Genomic DNA, 15,239 nt, shown 5'->3' on the forward strand with positions numbered 1-15,239 from the left:
AAGTTTACAGCTCCCTAGTAGATATCTTTTTCTTGGTAAATTTTCTTTATTTGGTTCTTGATATCTTACTTTACATGTGTCTATATTGGTATTTAACCAAAAATTTAAAGGAATCTCTATACAGATTTTTGGAACTTTTTCTATTTATAGGCCTCTCCTTGCCAGTACAATGTCCTGTAAATTCTAGCTATTTAGCCTCTACAGACTCTATTCTCCATCTTATCAGCAAGGCTGCTTGGGTTCCTCCTCCCTGCACCAAAGTTGTGAAAGTTGCCCAGGCAGAAATCCAGCATTTAGGCTCACTTCATTTATTTTCCTTCTCTCAGAAATCACAATCCTGTGCTTTCTTTTGTCCAATATCTTAAAACAATTGTTTAATATATTTTGCCTTGTTTTAATAATTATAACGGTGAGAGCATGTCTAATACCGCTTACTCCACCATTGCCAGAATCAGAAGTAATCAATATATTTTATTTTTATTTGAATCAATTTTTTAAATAATTTTTAGTTATCTAAGTATAATTTAATATATTCTCCCATTAAAACAATTATGGAAGAGTTAAAGTTTGCTGTTAGTTACTCTCCCAATCTTGGTCTTCTTTCTTCTTTCAAATCTAACCAGTGTTATCAACTTGGTACACAGCCTTTTAGGTACTTTTTCTATGCATTTAAATGTGTATTTATCCATAGAAAAATTATAGTACCATTTTTTTAGGTTGTATATACTTTTAATATCATAACTCAAAGTGTATTTACTTGTCTTTCACTTTTAAAAAACAATATGTATTAGAGATTAGATTTATTAGACTAATTAGACTTATTAGTACAAACAAGTCTACATCACACTCTTTATTCGTCATGATACTATTTTCAGTGAGAATAGAGATTGGTCCTCTGTAGCTCGTCTTCTGGACTTGCTGCAAATGCCACCCATTTTTTTCCAGGCCTTTCCAGCCACCCTGGGATGTTGCCCTATTTCTCTGCCCCAAGTATTACTCTCTCCTGGAGACAGATAGATTTCAGCCCCACCTTGAATCGTTTCCCAGGGCCCCCCTTTTTTTTTTTGGCTGAGGAAGACCAGCCCTGAGCTAACATCTATTGCCAATCCTCCTCCTTTTTTTCCCTTTTTCTTCCCAAAGCCCCAGTAGATAGTTGTATGTCATAGTTGCACATCCTTCTAGTTGCTGTATGTGGGATGCCGCCTCAGCTTGGCCGGAGAAGCCGTGCGTCGGTGCGCGCCTGGGATCCGAACCTGGGCTGCCAGTAGCGGAGCACACATACTTAACCGCTAAGCCACGGGGTCCCAGGGCCCTTTTTATTTCTAGTTTCTACCACTTTGGCCTGGACCATTCTTTGTGTTGTTCTCATCTATTATGCTGTTGTTTCCCTCATTAATCTCTCAGAGGTTCCTCATAATTTTTGATTCATTGAAATCTCCCCATCTGTATTTTCTAGTTCAGCTATTGAGTCCCCCTTTTTTTTTTTAAATGTCTTTTATAGGTCCTGTGGTTGGGTAAGGAAGATAGACTGGAATAGATACTCGCTTTGCCATCTTGAAACCAGTAATTACATCCTTCTCTGCCTGAATTTTCCCTATATCATTTTATGAGAATCTAAAATAAAATAAACCTTTGTTTATGTTTGCCTGAAACTCTTGTGAGGAGACGTGTATTAGGGAGCAGTAAGATGATTGAGCCAGAGACTTCTTCTCTTCTCTTTCTAACTTTTCTTCCATCCAATAATATCCTCTTTGTATTGCCATGGCCCTCTCTCATTATTTTCACTATTGACATGGCAAGTTGCATTTTGTTAACAAGAATTGGAGTTTAGGCATCATGAATAAAACTATAAAGTTTGTCTTTTGCCAGCTATAAACCTTCACAACAGACTTTCTATTTGCCATTGAAATATTTTCAACCTGTGTTATAGATTTTTAAAACATTAGAATTGGAAAAATTTCAAACCTTTTAACAAAAGTTTTCTTTCACCTTTATAATCTTGAATTTGGTTTAGCACTGATTATTGTTTATGATATATAAAATACTGCTGTATACAGTGTACAAAGTAATGAAATGTGATCTAACATGTAACAATAGCTCAAGTTCCTTTTCCCTTTTAATTTACATTGTGATTTTTTGGGAGCCTGACAGAAATTAGATTAAGATGCTTTCTTTATAGATCTTTCCAATATGTAAATAAGTCACACTGAAACTTTTTGTCTATATCAGGCCACCATTTAGTATCTTAAGATCTACTGATGGAAGAGAAAAGTGATACAAGGTCCAGAGGGACCAACTTAGGAAATTAAACCTAGAAATTCTGGGTGATCCTGGCTCCAAGTCACAATCTGATGTAGATTATTCAGTAGAAGATTCTTAAAGAGAGTCAGTCCTGTTTCATTCATGTCACTGTGAATACAAACTTATAAGGTGTATTTAGTGATTTCCTTGTCTTTTGTTAACCTGATTATAGTAACTGGTAGTGCATCTGCTTGGGAAATCTAAAAGAGAATTCTGCTTTGGCAACTTGCAGAGCTGCTTCTATGTAAAATCTGATCCTAGGAAAAGGTATAAGGGCAGGAGCCGTACCCTTTCCTTTTTCTTCTCAAGCAACCCTTTTCTGTTCTTTCATAGAATCAAGTTTTGTAGACCCAGAAAGGACTTGAGCAATTATCTAGCAGTATTTTACAGGTAAAGAAACTGAGCCCCAGAGAGGTAAAACAACTGGCCTATGGTTATATAGGTAGTAATTTCCACCCTGGCCTGCGTTATATTTTTCTGACATCTTGGAGAACCATACTGTCTCCACTATATATCACATTTCTTTCCTTTTTTTTTTTTCCTCCCTGTCACCCCTTTCACTCACCTCCCTCCCTCCTTCCCCTCTAGTAACCACCAATCTAATCTCTGCATCTATGTGTTTATTTCACATTTATTTCTATAAATCTACTTCAGAAAGCCAAAGTATCTCTTTTTGAAATTTTTCTTGTTCTTAAACACAGCTGAAGTTGAGTCAGAGCCTTTCCAGCTGCCTGCACATTTGCTCCTCTCCCCCATCCTCTTGCACTTTTCTTGAGCATCTTAATAGAGAATATGTCAAATCCTTTATTCTGTCATTAGTAGAATCCAGATAGTATCAAAGATTGAAGGCTGGGGAAAGTTGTCGTGAATGGCACTGTTTTTTCTCACATACAAAAAAAAGAATAGGGCACCGGATCTGTCCACTCAGTAACTTACTGCTAAATTTTAAATTTAATTTGATGAACTAAATGAAATGGAGTGCTTTTTGTTGTTTTAAAATTCGCAAGTAGTTATTTCTGAAAATTTTTTTTTTTGTCTGTATGGGTTTGTTTTGGGGGATGGGAGTGGGGAGAAGAGAGCAGTGTGTATTTCCTTCCTAGCTAAAATTGAATTTTTGTGTTTTACACAAATATGAAATTTGTGAAATAAATTCTGAACTGGTAATGACTAATAGTATATTTTGATATAACAGGATAGACATGATTCAGCTGATGATCAAAATATTTGTCATGTGTGGCACATGAATATAGAAGCCCTTCCAGAATGGATAAACTACCTAATACAAAAAGTAAGTTCTTTAGTTTCTGAGTAAAATTGGGAATATACTACCTTCAGAATGTTTTTGTCCTCATTTTAGAGCTATTTTTCTGGGATGCATTGTTTCAAGAGACACGAAAGGGTATGTAACTCTTGATTACACTTACTGGCTTTTTCATTATTACTGGAGTGCTCCAAGTACTTTTCTCCATCAGACTTTGCACTTGGTATTTCCTCTTCCATGAAAGCTCTTCCCACAGATATTCACTTGTTCCCTCATTTCCATAGGTCTTTACTCTCAATGAGGCATTGCCTGGCCAATCTATCAGCTGCCCCTCCGCACTGTTACCACTCTTCATACTTACTTTCTCCCTTCTCTGCTTTATATACCTATCTATATTTTACACACACCCTATAAGTAAAATATAGTACTAGTAAATATGCATAAGTATATATGACATACATAAATATATATGCATTATTATACACATCCACATCCACACACACATATACATATGTACACACTCACCCACACATACATATGGCCTACTGATCTTGTCAATTGCCTAGCTCCCCTACTAGAATATAAACTCATGAAGTCAGGAGTTTTTATATTTTGTCTATTACTGTATCCTCAGCACCTAGAACAGTGTTTACTGAGTGAATGAAATATCCTGTATGTATCATTCATGTACGCACAAACATGTAAAATAAACTAGATAATTATCTTATTGACACAATCAAAGACAAAATATCACACTTTTAAGGATTCTTAGTGAAATATTATAAGAGCAAGAACTCACCTTGTTAACAGTATGGTATCATCATTTCTCACAATTCAAAACTCCTAAGTCTTAGAAAAGTGTAAGTAATATGATTTTTGGAAAAATATAGTTGCCTTTCCCCGCTGCCTAGCTTACTTTTTTTGGTTAAAAAATAACATTAGATAGATATCCCTTGCATCCATTCTCACATTGTAGTGATTTCCTGGGAAGATACCAGTGCACTGCTTGTAAGTGTGCTGAACTTTACAAAATGTATTAGGATTCTGCAGATATTCCACTGTCTCTGTTGAAAAGATAATTTTAAGCCACTTCAGTATTAATTTCCAATCTGAGTATAGAAAAGACACTGCCTGATGTATGCAACCGAGATCTTTTGGTTGTATGTAAAAAGGCAGGAAGAGCTTTATTCTGTTGATTGGGTGAAGTTCCCTCCCACAGTGCTTGGTATGCAAGAACTGTATCAAAACAGACACTTTTCTGTGAGATTTTACTTGCAAATTAAGCTCTGTAGACTGATTTGCTTCCTGGTTCCATAGTGTATTTTTCTTTTCATTAGTTCACACTGTATCCATATTCAACCTATTATTTAAGAGACTCAGAATTCTTAGGAGTATTGTTTAGAAGGGCATGATGTGCAATATGTTATCATTCTAGAACTGTGGAGCTGCTTATCTCTCTTTATTAGAAGGCTTGTTTCCATTTGCTGTTCTGTCTGCTAATCAGAAAACAGAAAGCTAGCCTCTTCTGTGGCAGAAAACTTTCACGTGGTGGGCTTTAAGAAAAAAATGCAAAAACTCACATGCTCTTTGATTACTTTACAATGAAAGCATTGTCTTTATTTTCCTTTATTACCTGTAGGCCCAGTGGACAGTTGGAAAACTGAATTGCCCTTTCTGTGGGGCCCGTTTAGGGGGCTTTAATTTTGTCAGCACTCCAAAATGTTCCTGTGGCCAGCTTGCAGCTGTACATTTCTCCAAGAGCCGGACCGATTATCAGCCAACACGGGGGGGCCGACTAATGAGACCATCACTGCAATACTTGTCACATCCTAGAGTTCAGTCAGGTTGTGACAAGGAAACTCTGCTGACAGGTGGCGCCTCCAAAATCAGAAATTACGAGCTTTTAAATATGGCTCAAAATAATAATGGCCCTGGAAGATTAACAGAAGCACTCTGCCTGGAGGTACGGTCAACATATTTTGAGATGAAGAACAAAAAACTGCTCTTCAAAGCATCAGATCCAAAATGCCAGCTTTTTGTTCCCCAGCTTGTGACTGGCAGATGCACTACAAGAGCTTTTCATAGAAAATCACATAGTTTGGATCTGAACATCAGTGAGAAACTGACTTTATTACCCACTTTATATGAAATACATAGTAAGACAACTGCCTATCCCAGGCTAAATGAAACACAGCCTACTGACCTTTCAGGCTTGCCTTTAGTATCTAGTACAAATAGCTGTTCTTTTCAGATTTCATCTAGTTTTGATCCTAATATGCTGCTGCAAAGATTTTCAGTGGCTCCCCATGAGACCCAGACACAAAGAGGAGGAGAATTTCAGTGTGGTCTAGAAGCTTCTGCAGTGTACTCTGATCATGCTAGTTCTAACGACCTGATTTTCATGATGGACCCGCCCTTGGCTGACAGGAGCATGCTGGAGGCCTCATACCAGGAAGAACACCTCTCTCATCTGGACTTGCTACGCTCAGGCAGTTTTTCATTGGATGCCGTTAATCAGAGGCTCAATAAGAGAGAAAGGAGCAAGTTGAAGAATCTGAGAAGGAAACAACGAAGGCAGGAAAGATGGCTGCAGAAGCAGGTAATTTTTTAAAAGAGTTTACTAAAAATTCTGTATTATAAATGTTGGGGTTTGGGGAGAGGAGCTAACTTTGAATACTTGTGTTATAAAAACTTGGTTTTAATGATTTTTGAAATTACATTTCTCATTTCACTTTCATCACATTTAGCTTAAATGGATATTTTCAAGGACCCTTATTTAATTACGTGCCCACAGGTTGCAGATATGGTTAACTGCGCTAAATTGTGAAAATTATCTTAGGTATAGTTGACCCTTACTGTAATTTTATAGGAGAGTGTACTTCTCTGTGGTTTAAATTCCTGTATTTATAATGATGTGATCAAGAGTAGGATGTGTGAAGGGACTGAACAATAAATGTTAGGTGCTGAGGAAACCAATTAAAGCCAATAGATGAGATGCTCATGAAAATTTGGAAGTTTGAGGACTAGTATATTTCTTTGTAAACTTTTTTTGCAAAATTGCATTTATTATTGTTCATAATAGATAGTACTTATTAATCAGTATGTTGAATATTAACAATGTCCTCCGAGCTGAAATATAGAAAGCAACTTTACATAATAGTTCATTCTTTTAAAAACAGTTAAGTGAACTCATTGCTTATGATCCTAGTCATAGACAGAATAAAATAAAATTACTGCATTGAGTTCTTCAGTCAGATTAGATATTTTTCATCTCTTGGTTAGATAGTATAATTATGATTAAAGGTAATTGTTTATAATATTTTTGACTGGTTGCTGACAAGAGCATTCCAGTTTGGTTTATTTGCAAGTGATGGTGTAATGTGGCATCAAAGCATATATTGTAGAATGTAAAAATGAATATGTTTTAGCACCATTATAATATACTTTATAGTTTAATTTAAGCTGTAAAATTCAAAATTTTTGTTGAAAATTTGACTTAAACCTAGATAAATTGGAGATGATCTTATGTTAAGTGAATATTCAGAAAGAATATCTTAAAAATAATGTGGAGGGCTGTAAAATAGTTCTTTATAAATAGAAATTTAAAAGAAGTATGAAAATTATACTTGATCTGTGCTGTAAATATATGCAAATAACATCTTTGCAATTTAAAAAATGTGTTTAATTCTTGGGCTGGGTACTTCTGAAAACCTCAGCTATGTTATTAAGCATTTTCCAGCATGTGAACACTCCATTTTACACAGTTTAGAGCAAAGCAAGACCAAAGTTAATTTTTCTTATGATGTTACTTTTATTCATTCACACATATGTGATTTAACCAATCTGCTTAGCTAATTGATCAGAATGAATGAGTCTTAGTCAGACCTGTGAAAGGTGAATATAGGGAATGACATGGCGGGGTTCTAATAGGTTTGGTTGGTTGCACAGAAGCTACAGGCAAACAAATGTCCAGTGTCTCCTTAGCACAGAGAATTTTAAAGCGTGTAGCAGCATAGAAATGACATGTTAACAATGTGAGTGCACGCCATTGTTAGAGCCAGAAAGAAGAATTTTTATTAATCAGTCTTGTTAATTCAAACAAATTAAATCCTAGAGAGAACTAATATTTGAGATAAATTAATGGCTTAGCTGTTCAGCTCATTCCATGTTTAATAAAGATTAGTTAATTCTGTAAATATTTATGGAATATCTGTTTGGTATACTATGCCTTTGGGTATGGGCTTCAATACAGATCCTGCCCTTTTTTTAATGAGAAAGATAAGCATACAAGGTAGAAAGAAAAAGCCACCTATTATTAATGATAATTTTTTAAAAGTTTAAAATAATTGGCTTGGAAATCTAGATTTCTGACTTTCATTTGACATTTTTAATGATTTTTTTGTGCAAACTGGGCATCTTCTGTGGCAGATACCAAGATAGAAAATGTTAATGACACAACAAAAAGATATTTAAATTTTTGAAGCTTAGGGATGTAAATGAGACTGATAATGAAGCAGAAACTACAGCTAGTTTTCAGTTTTTCTGTTCAGTAAATGTTAATTGTGCATCTACTTTGGGGCAAGACAGTGCTGAGCTACATTCAGCCAGCATAGCTCCTTTTTATTCAGCATAGTCTTTTCGGGTTTTGTTTTTATTATTTATTTATTTTTTGTGTGAGGAAATTAGCTGTGAGCTAACATCTGTTGCCAGTCCTCCTCCTTTTGCTGAGGAAGATTGGCCCTGGGCTAACATCCGTGCCCATCTTCCTCTACTTTATATGGGACGCCGCCACAGCATGGCTTGACAAGATCTGAACCTGCGAACCCCGGGCTGCTGAAGTGGAGTGTGCGAACTTAACTGCTATGCCACTGGCTGGCCCCTGTTTTTATTTTTTTTAATTATCATCTAATAAAATTGATTAATTCTTGGCATACAGCTCTATGATTTAAGCATGTGTAGATTCATGTAACAGCCATCACAATGGGGCTACAGAACAGTTCCATCACCCCAAAAATCTCCTTTGTACCTTTATGATTGTGTCTTGATTATGTCTTTATAATCACACCTTTGTCCCATCCCTAATGCCTGAAAACCACTGACCTATTCTCCATTACATTATTATTTTTTTTGATAATGTTATAAAATAATAATATAATGTTATGAAATTAGGGTCGCATAGCATATAACCTTTTGAAACTGACTTCTTTTACTCAGCACAGTTGCCTGTGAGATTCAACCAAGTTGTTGCATATATTTATAATTTTGTTCTTTTTTATTGCTCAATAGTATTCCATTGTATGAATGAACCACAGTTTATCCATTCACCTGTTGAAGGACAGATAGATTATTCCAGGTTTTGACAATTATGAATAGAGCTGTTATAAACATTTGTGTACAGGTTTTTGTGTGAACCTAAGTTTTCATTTCTCTAGGGTAAATACCCAGGATTGGGATTGCTGGATCATATGGTAAGTATATATTTAACTTTATAAGAAACCATCAAATTGTTTTCCAGAATGGCTGTACCATTTTGCATTCCAAGCAGGAATGTATGAGAATTCCATTTGCTGTGAATCCATGCAAACACCATCTAGTCTCAATATTTTTTTACTTCATCATTCAATAGATATGTAGTGGTATCACATTGTGGTTTTAGTTTGCATTTCCCTAATGATGTTGGACATTTTTCATGTGCTTCTTTTTCCATTTGTATATATTCTTTAGTGAAGTGTCTGTTCAAACCTTGTGGTCATTTTTTAATTGGTTTTTGTTGTTCGTGTTAAGTTGTGAGAATTCTTTGTATATTTTGGATATAAGTCCTTCATTGGCTATGTGATTTGTAAAGATTTTTCTCGCAGACTATAGCTCGTCTTTTTATTGTCTTAATAATTTTTTTTCTGTAGAGTAAATATGTTTAGTTTTGATGAGGTCCAATTTCTCAATTTTTTTTAATGTGTAGTGCTTTTGGTGTTATATCTAAGAACTCTGCCTAACCCTACATTATGAAGGGTTTCTCTTAAAAGTTTTATAGTTTTACATTGAGAATTGTGATTCATTTTTAGTTAATTTTTTTAATATAGTGTGAGGGTTAGGTCTAGGTCCATTGTTTTGCATAGAGATGCTTAATTGTTTCACCACCATTTGTTGAAAACACTATCCTTTTTCCACTGAAATACTTCTGCAGTTTTGTCAAAAATCAATTGGCTGTGTATGTGTGAGTTTATTTCAGGACTCTTTATTCTGTTCAGTTCATTTTTGTGTCTTTCACTCTGCCAATAGCCCTTTTTCTTGGTTATTGTAGCTTTATAGTAAGTCATAAAATAGGGTACTGTGGTTCCTCCAACTTTATTTTTCAAAATTGTTTTAGTTATTCTAGTTCCTTTGCCTTCCAATATAAAACTTAGAATCAGCCTGTTTATATATACAAAAATTCTTGTTGGGCTTTTTATTGTAATTATGTTAAATCTATAGATCAACTTGGGGAGAACTGAAACTTTTACTATTTTTCCACGCTGTAAACATGATATGTCTCTTCTTTTATTTAGGTTTTCTTTGATTTCTTTCATCAATATTTTGCAGTTTTTAGCATTCAGAACCTATGCATGTTTTTTCAGATTTATACCCAAGTATTTACTTCTTAGTGTTATTGTTATTTTTTTTTTTGAATTTTGGTTTACAATTGTATATTTCTAGTGTACAGAAACCCAATTGATTTTTGTCTTGACTTTGTGTCTTGTGTTGTTGGGAGTACAGATTTTGACATCTTTTGTCAGATTTATCTGTAAGTATTCATTTTTTTGTACTGTTAGTAAGTGGTATTGTTTTTTATGAAATTTTAATTTCCATTATTCTTTGATAATATATTGATAATATATAGAAATAAAATTGATTTTTCTATGTTGATCTTGTATCCTACAACCTTTCTAATATTACTTGTTAGGAATAGTCTTTTTTTGTAGATTCCACTGGATTTTTATGCTTAGATGGTCATGTTATCTGAAAATAAAGACAGCCTTACTTCTATCTTTCCAATTTGAACTTTTTTTTTCTTTTTTGTGTTATTTAACTAACTAGAACATTCAGTACAATGTTGAGTAGAAGTGGTGAGAGCAGACATTCTTGTCTTTTTCCTATTGTTAGGACAGCATTCAGTCTTTCAAAGTATCATGTTAGTTGTAGGTTTTTTGTAAATGCCCTTTATCAGGTTGAGGAAGTTTCCTTCTATTCCTAGTTTGTTGAAAGTTTTTTTTTTTTTTTTTTGCGAGGAGGACTAGCCCTGAGCAAACATCCGATGCCAGTCCTCCCCTTTTTCTTCTTGAGGAAGATTGGCCCTGGGCTAACATCCATGCCTGTCTTCCTCTACTTTATATGGGATGCTGCCACAGCATGGCTTAACAAGCGGTGCGATGGTGCGCGCCTGGGATCCGAACTTGCGAACCCCGGGCTGCCATAGCGGAGCGTGCAACTTAACCACTGTGCCACCAGGCCGGCCGCTTGCTGAAAGTTCTATTATGCATGGATATTGAATTTTGTCAAATGCTTTTTCTACTTCAATTGATATGATCATCCTTTCAATGTTCATATTGATTGATTATCAAATATTGAGCCAGTCTTTCATTCTCACAGTAAAGACTACTTTATTATGTTGTATTTTTCTTTCTATATATTGGTGGATACTATTTGCCATATGTTTGGAGGTTTTTTTTGTTTTGTTTTGTTTTGCCTCTGTACGTGAAGGACATTTATCTGAAGTTTTCTCTATTTTTGTACTGTTTTGGTTTTGATATTAGGGTAGTGCTGGCCTTATGAAATGAGTTAGGAAGTGTTTTTTTCTATTTTCTGGAAAATATTATGAAGAATTATTATTATTTTTTATTAAATATTTGGTAATGAAACTATCTGGGCCTGAAGATTTCTTTTTTGGAAAAGAAATGTCTGTTCAATCCTGATAATGGCATTTTGTGTCTTCTCTATTTTTTTTTTCTTTTTCAGTTTTCCTAGAGGGTCACCAATTTTATTGATCTTTTCAAAGAACCAGCTTTTGGTTTCAATTATTTTTCTCTATTGTTTCTATTTTTAAAGTCATTGATTTCTGCTCTTAACTTTTATTATTTAGTTCCTTCTGCTTGCTTTGACTTTATTTTTCATTCCCTTATATATATATTTTTATAGTAAAAAGTTATATTACTGATTAGAAGTCTTTCTTTTTTCTCAACTAAGCATTTTAATGCTATAAATTTGCCTTTAATTACTGCATTAGCTACATCCTATGACTTTTATGTTGTATTTTTATTTTAATTCAGTTCAGATTATTTTATAATTTCCTTTGAGACTTCCTTTGGCCCACCTAGTTTGTCTAAGTGGTTAGCATAATCATGAAAAGGCTGAAATATCAGCATTTTGAGGAAATTAATCAAAAATTTCATTCTGAGGCAAAATATTGCCTCCTCTGGATTGAGAGAAAGTAAAGTTGCCACTAGTGTAGTTGTGTAATATTTAAAAATAATTCTGTTTAAACAGTATGTTATTCTACTGCATTTGCATTTCTTAACCTTGGGCCTATTTAATATGAATAAAAGAAAATATCTCTTTAAAGGCCACAGGAAGCTAGTGAAAAGAGAGGGTTTACCTTACATTTCTGTAGAGTGTTGTGCATGAGAATATAAAATACTTAACCAAATGTCAGGGTATTTAATAAATCACTGAACCAGGTACAATGATTGTGTTACATTGTTCTCAGTGAACTAAATGAGTTAAGACTACTTGTATTATTACAAGGATGTGATGTAGGCACTGGGGAGAATAGAGACCTGTAAATTATATTAAAGACCTACTTATTTGGGTTTATCTAGAAAAGATATATATTTTCCACAAAGGCACTAAATTTCATTTTCATGGATTTGCACATAGGGATCATTTTGAATTTTTCACAGATTTTAAAGGAGTCCATTTAATCTTATATCACTTGATTAATCATCTTCAAATCACACACAAATCATATTTAAAATACAGATTTGGTTGTTTTTTTAAAAGAGAAGATTTTTGCTTCTGAAATATAATAGTAATCTACATATTGAAAAATTTATTCCCCTTTCATTCTCTTCCTCAAGCAGAAAATTAATGGTTTATTGAGATAAAACGCCTCAGTAATAAAAATATGACAATTTTAATTAGATGACACATATTTTACTTGTTTCATTAAACATAGAAACATAGTGATGAAATAGTCTTTTAGGAAAGATGACAATAGATTGAAAGAACATCATGACCTTCAGTCAAATATTGAGACAGATCAATGTTTATTTTGTCACTCTACTTTGTGTCAAATTATTGTTTGAGGTTAAGTTTGTTACTCCATTTTCTTAATGCAAAAATACTTAGGGCTTGCTCAATAGGTTAATACTTCCAATTTGTTTCTACCTTCCGTGAAGTCACCATCTTATAGGATAATAAGATATAAATATGCAGTCAGTTTAAATAAACATAATATCTTGACTTCATTTTCCTGCCATTTCAGGTGAATGTGTGGAGCAAAATTACATAGAATTGGTAATACCTTTACCTTAAGTAATTCCATTGATCTAAATTTTCTAATGCTTAACACAATACTCTGTATACAACAGGTGATTGGGAATTTTTTTTAAGTAGATTTTTTTTTTAGAATAGTTTTAGATTTATAGAAAAGTTGTGAAGCTAGTAAAGAGAGTTCCCATATGCCCCACACCCGATTTCCCCTATTATTAATATCTTACATTTGTATGGTACATTTGTCACAATTAATGAGCTAATATTAATACATTATTGTTAATTAAAGTTTATACTTTATTCAGATTTCCTTAGGTTTTACTAATGTCCTTTTTCTGTTCCAGAATCCCATCCAAGGTAACACATTACATTACGTTTAGTTGTTATGTCTCATTAAGCTCTTCTCGGCTCTGACAGTTTCTTAGTCTTTCCCTGTTTTTGATGAGCTTGACAGTTTTTGAGGAGTACTAGTTAGTTGTAGAAGAATGTCCCTCAACTGAGGTTCTCTGATGTTTTTCTCATGATTACACTGGGGTTATGGGTTGTGTCAGGGGTCCCGAGGACCACCCCCATGTTTGCTGATTCACTAAGATGACTCACAGGACTCAGCCTTTAGTCATACCCGCATCTATGTTTTGTTACCGTGTAAGAATACAAACCAACATCAGCAAAGGGAAAAGATGCATGGGGCGAAGCCTGGAAGAAACCAAGTGCGAGCTTCCAAGAGTCTTCTCCCCATTGAGTTACATAGAATGAATTTAATTCCTCCAGCAACAAGTTGTGACAACATGTGTGCAATGTTGTGTACCAGGGAAGCTCATTGTAGACTCAGTGCCCAGGCTTTTTATTGGGAGCTGCTCATGTAGACATCATCTGCCTGGCACATACCAAAATTCCAGACTCCAGAAGAAAAGCAGATGTTCAACATACTGCATTGTTTGTGCAAACATTTTAGGCACAGTAAGCCAATCTTATCAATTAGGATGATGGGAGCCCTCCAGAAATTCAATTTCTCAGGTTCCAGCCAAGGACCCACCTTGTAAGTGCAGACAGGCCTGCTATATTAACTCTTTCCTGTACATAGGTTTTTGGGAGGAAGACCACAGAGGTAAAATGCTATTTTTATCACACTTCACATCATATCAAGGATATATGCTATCAATATGACTTTTTACTATTGATGTTAACTCAAGAATGTTTTGAAACAGAGAGGGCAAAAAATAATAATTATCACACTTATATATCCCTTATGTATTTGTTTCCTATTGATGCTGTAACAAATTACCACAAACATAGTAGCTTAAAACAGCACAATTTTCTCATCTTATAGTTCTGGAGGTCACGGTCTGAAAATGGGTGTTATGGGGCTAAAGTCAAGGTGTTGGCCGGGCTGCATCCCTTATGGAGGCTCTAGGATAGAATCTGTTTCTTGCTTTCTCGAGCTTCTAGGGTCTGTCCACGTTCCTTGGCTTTTAGCCTCCTTCCAGCAATGGCATCCCTCCAACCTCTGCTGCCTTTGTCACATATTCTCTTTGACCTATTAAGGTCCCTTATAATTACGTCAAGCTCACCTAGACAATCCAAAGTTATTTTCCCATTTTCAGTTCCATAACTTAATCACAACTGCAAAGTCCCTTTATCCATGTAAGGTAACATATTCATAAGTTCCAGGAATTAGGACACAGATATCTTTGGGGAGCCATTATTCTGCCTACCACATCTTACTATATGCTGGGTATTTGTCTGAGTTCTTTACTTCATTTAATCTTACGGCATTTTATTAGATAATTTCTATTATTATCACCATTTTACGGATGGAGACTGAGGATCAGAGAGCGGTTAAATAATTTCCCTAGGCCCACAAACCAAGTGCATGGCAGATCTAGAGCCCAAAGTTAGTGCTCTTAACCATTGTACCATGGGCCTCTAAAGAAAGGAGTTTTTTTTATCCTCACTTATTTTATCATTCTTTGATGATTCAGAAAACATTGTAGTATCATATACCTTTATTCTTCATTCACCCTGTCCTTCATTTAACTAATGCCCATTGGGTAGTTCACTCTTTGCCAGAAACTGTGCTAAGTATTGAGGATACAACAATGAATGAAATATGATCCCTCCTCTCAGGGACCTTTGAGTGAATGGGGAAGAC

At 34.7% G+C, this 15,239-nt stretch overlaps 1 protein-coding gene across 4 annotated transcripts in view; it reads left to right on the forward strand.

The window, feature by feature from the left end:
• Positions 1-15,239, forward strand: part of RNF180 (ring finger protein 180) — a 246,372-nt gene that overhangs the window by 58,233 nt on the left and 172,900 nt on the right. For 3 of the 4 annotated variants that reach the window (XM_087443321.1, XM_087443320.1, XM_087443323.1), the window contains 3 exons: positions 3,494-3,589; positions 5,202-6,161; positions 8,995-9,030. In XM_087443321.1, coding sequence (XP_087299447.1) covers positions 3,494-3,589; positions 5,202-6,161; positions 8,995-9,030 — 1,092 coding nt within the window. The remainder of the gene's footprint in view (positions 1-3,493; positions 3,590-5,201; positions 6,162-8,994; positions 9,031-15,239) is intronic. The other variant, XM_087443322.1, reaches the window with a different exon arrangement.

The sequence above is a fragment of the Ceratotherium simum genome, chromosome 18, assembly GCF_057802395.1.
Source record: "Ceratotherium simum simum isolate JZ-2026a chromosome 18, ASM5780239v1, whole genome shotgun sequence".
Taxonomy (NCBI): domain Eukaryota; kingdom Metazoa; phylum Chordata; class Mammalia; order Perissodactyla; family Rhinocerotidae; genus Ceratotherium; species Ceratotherium simum.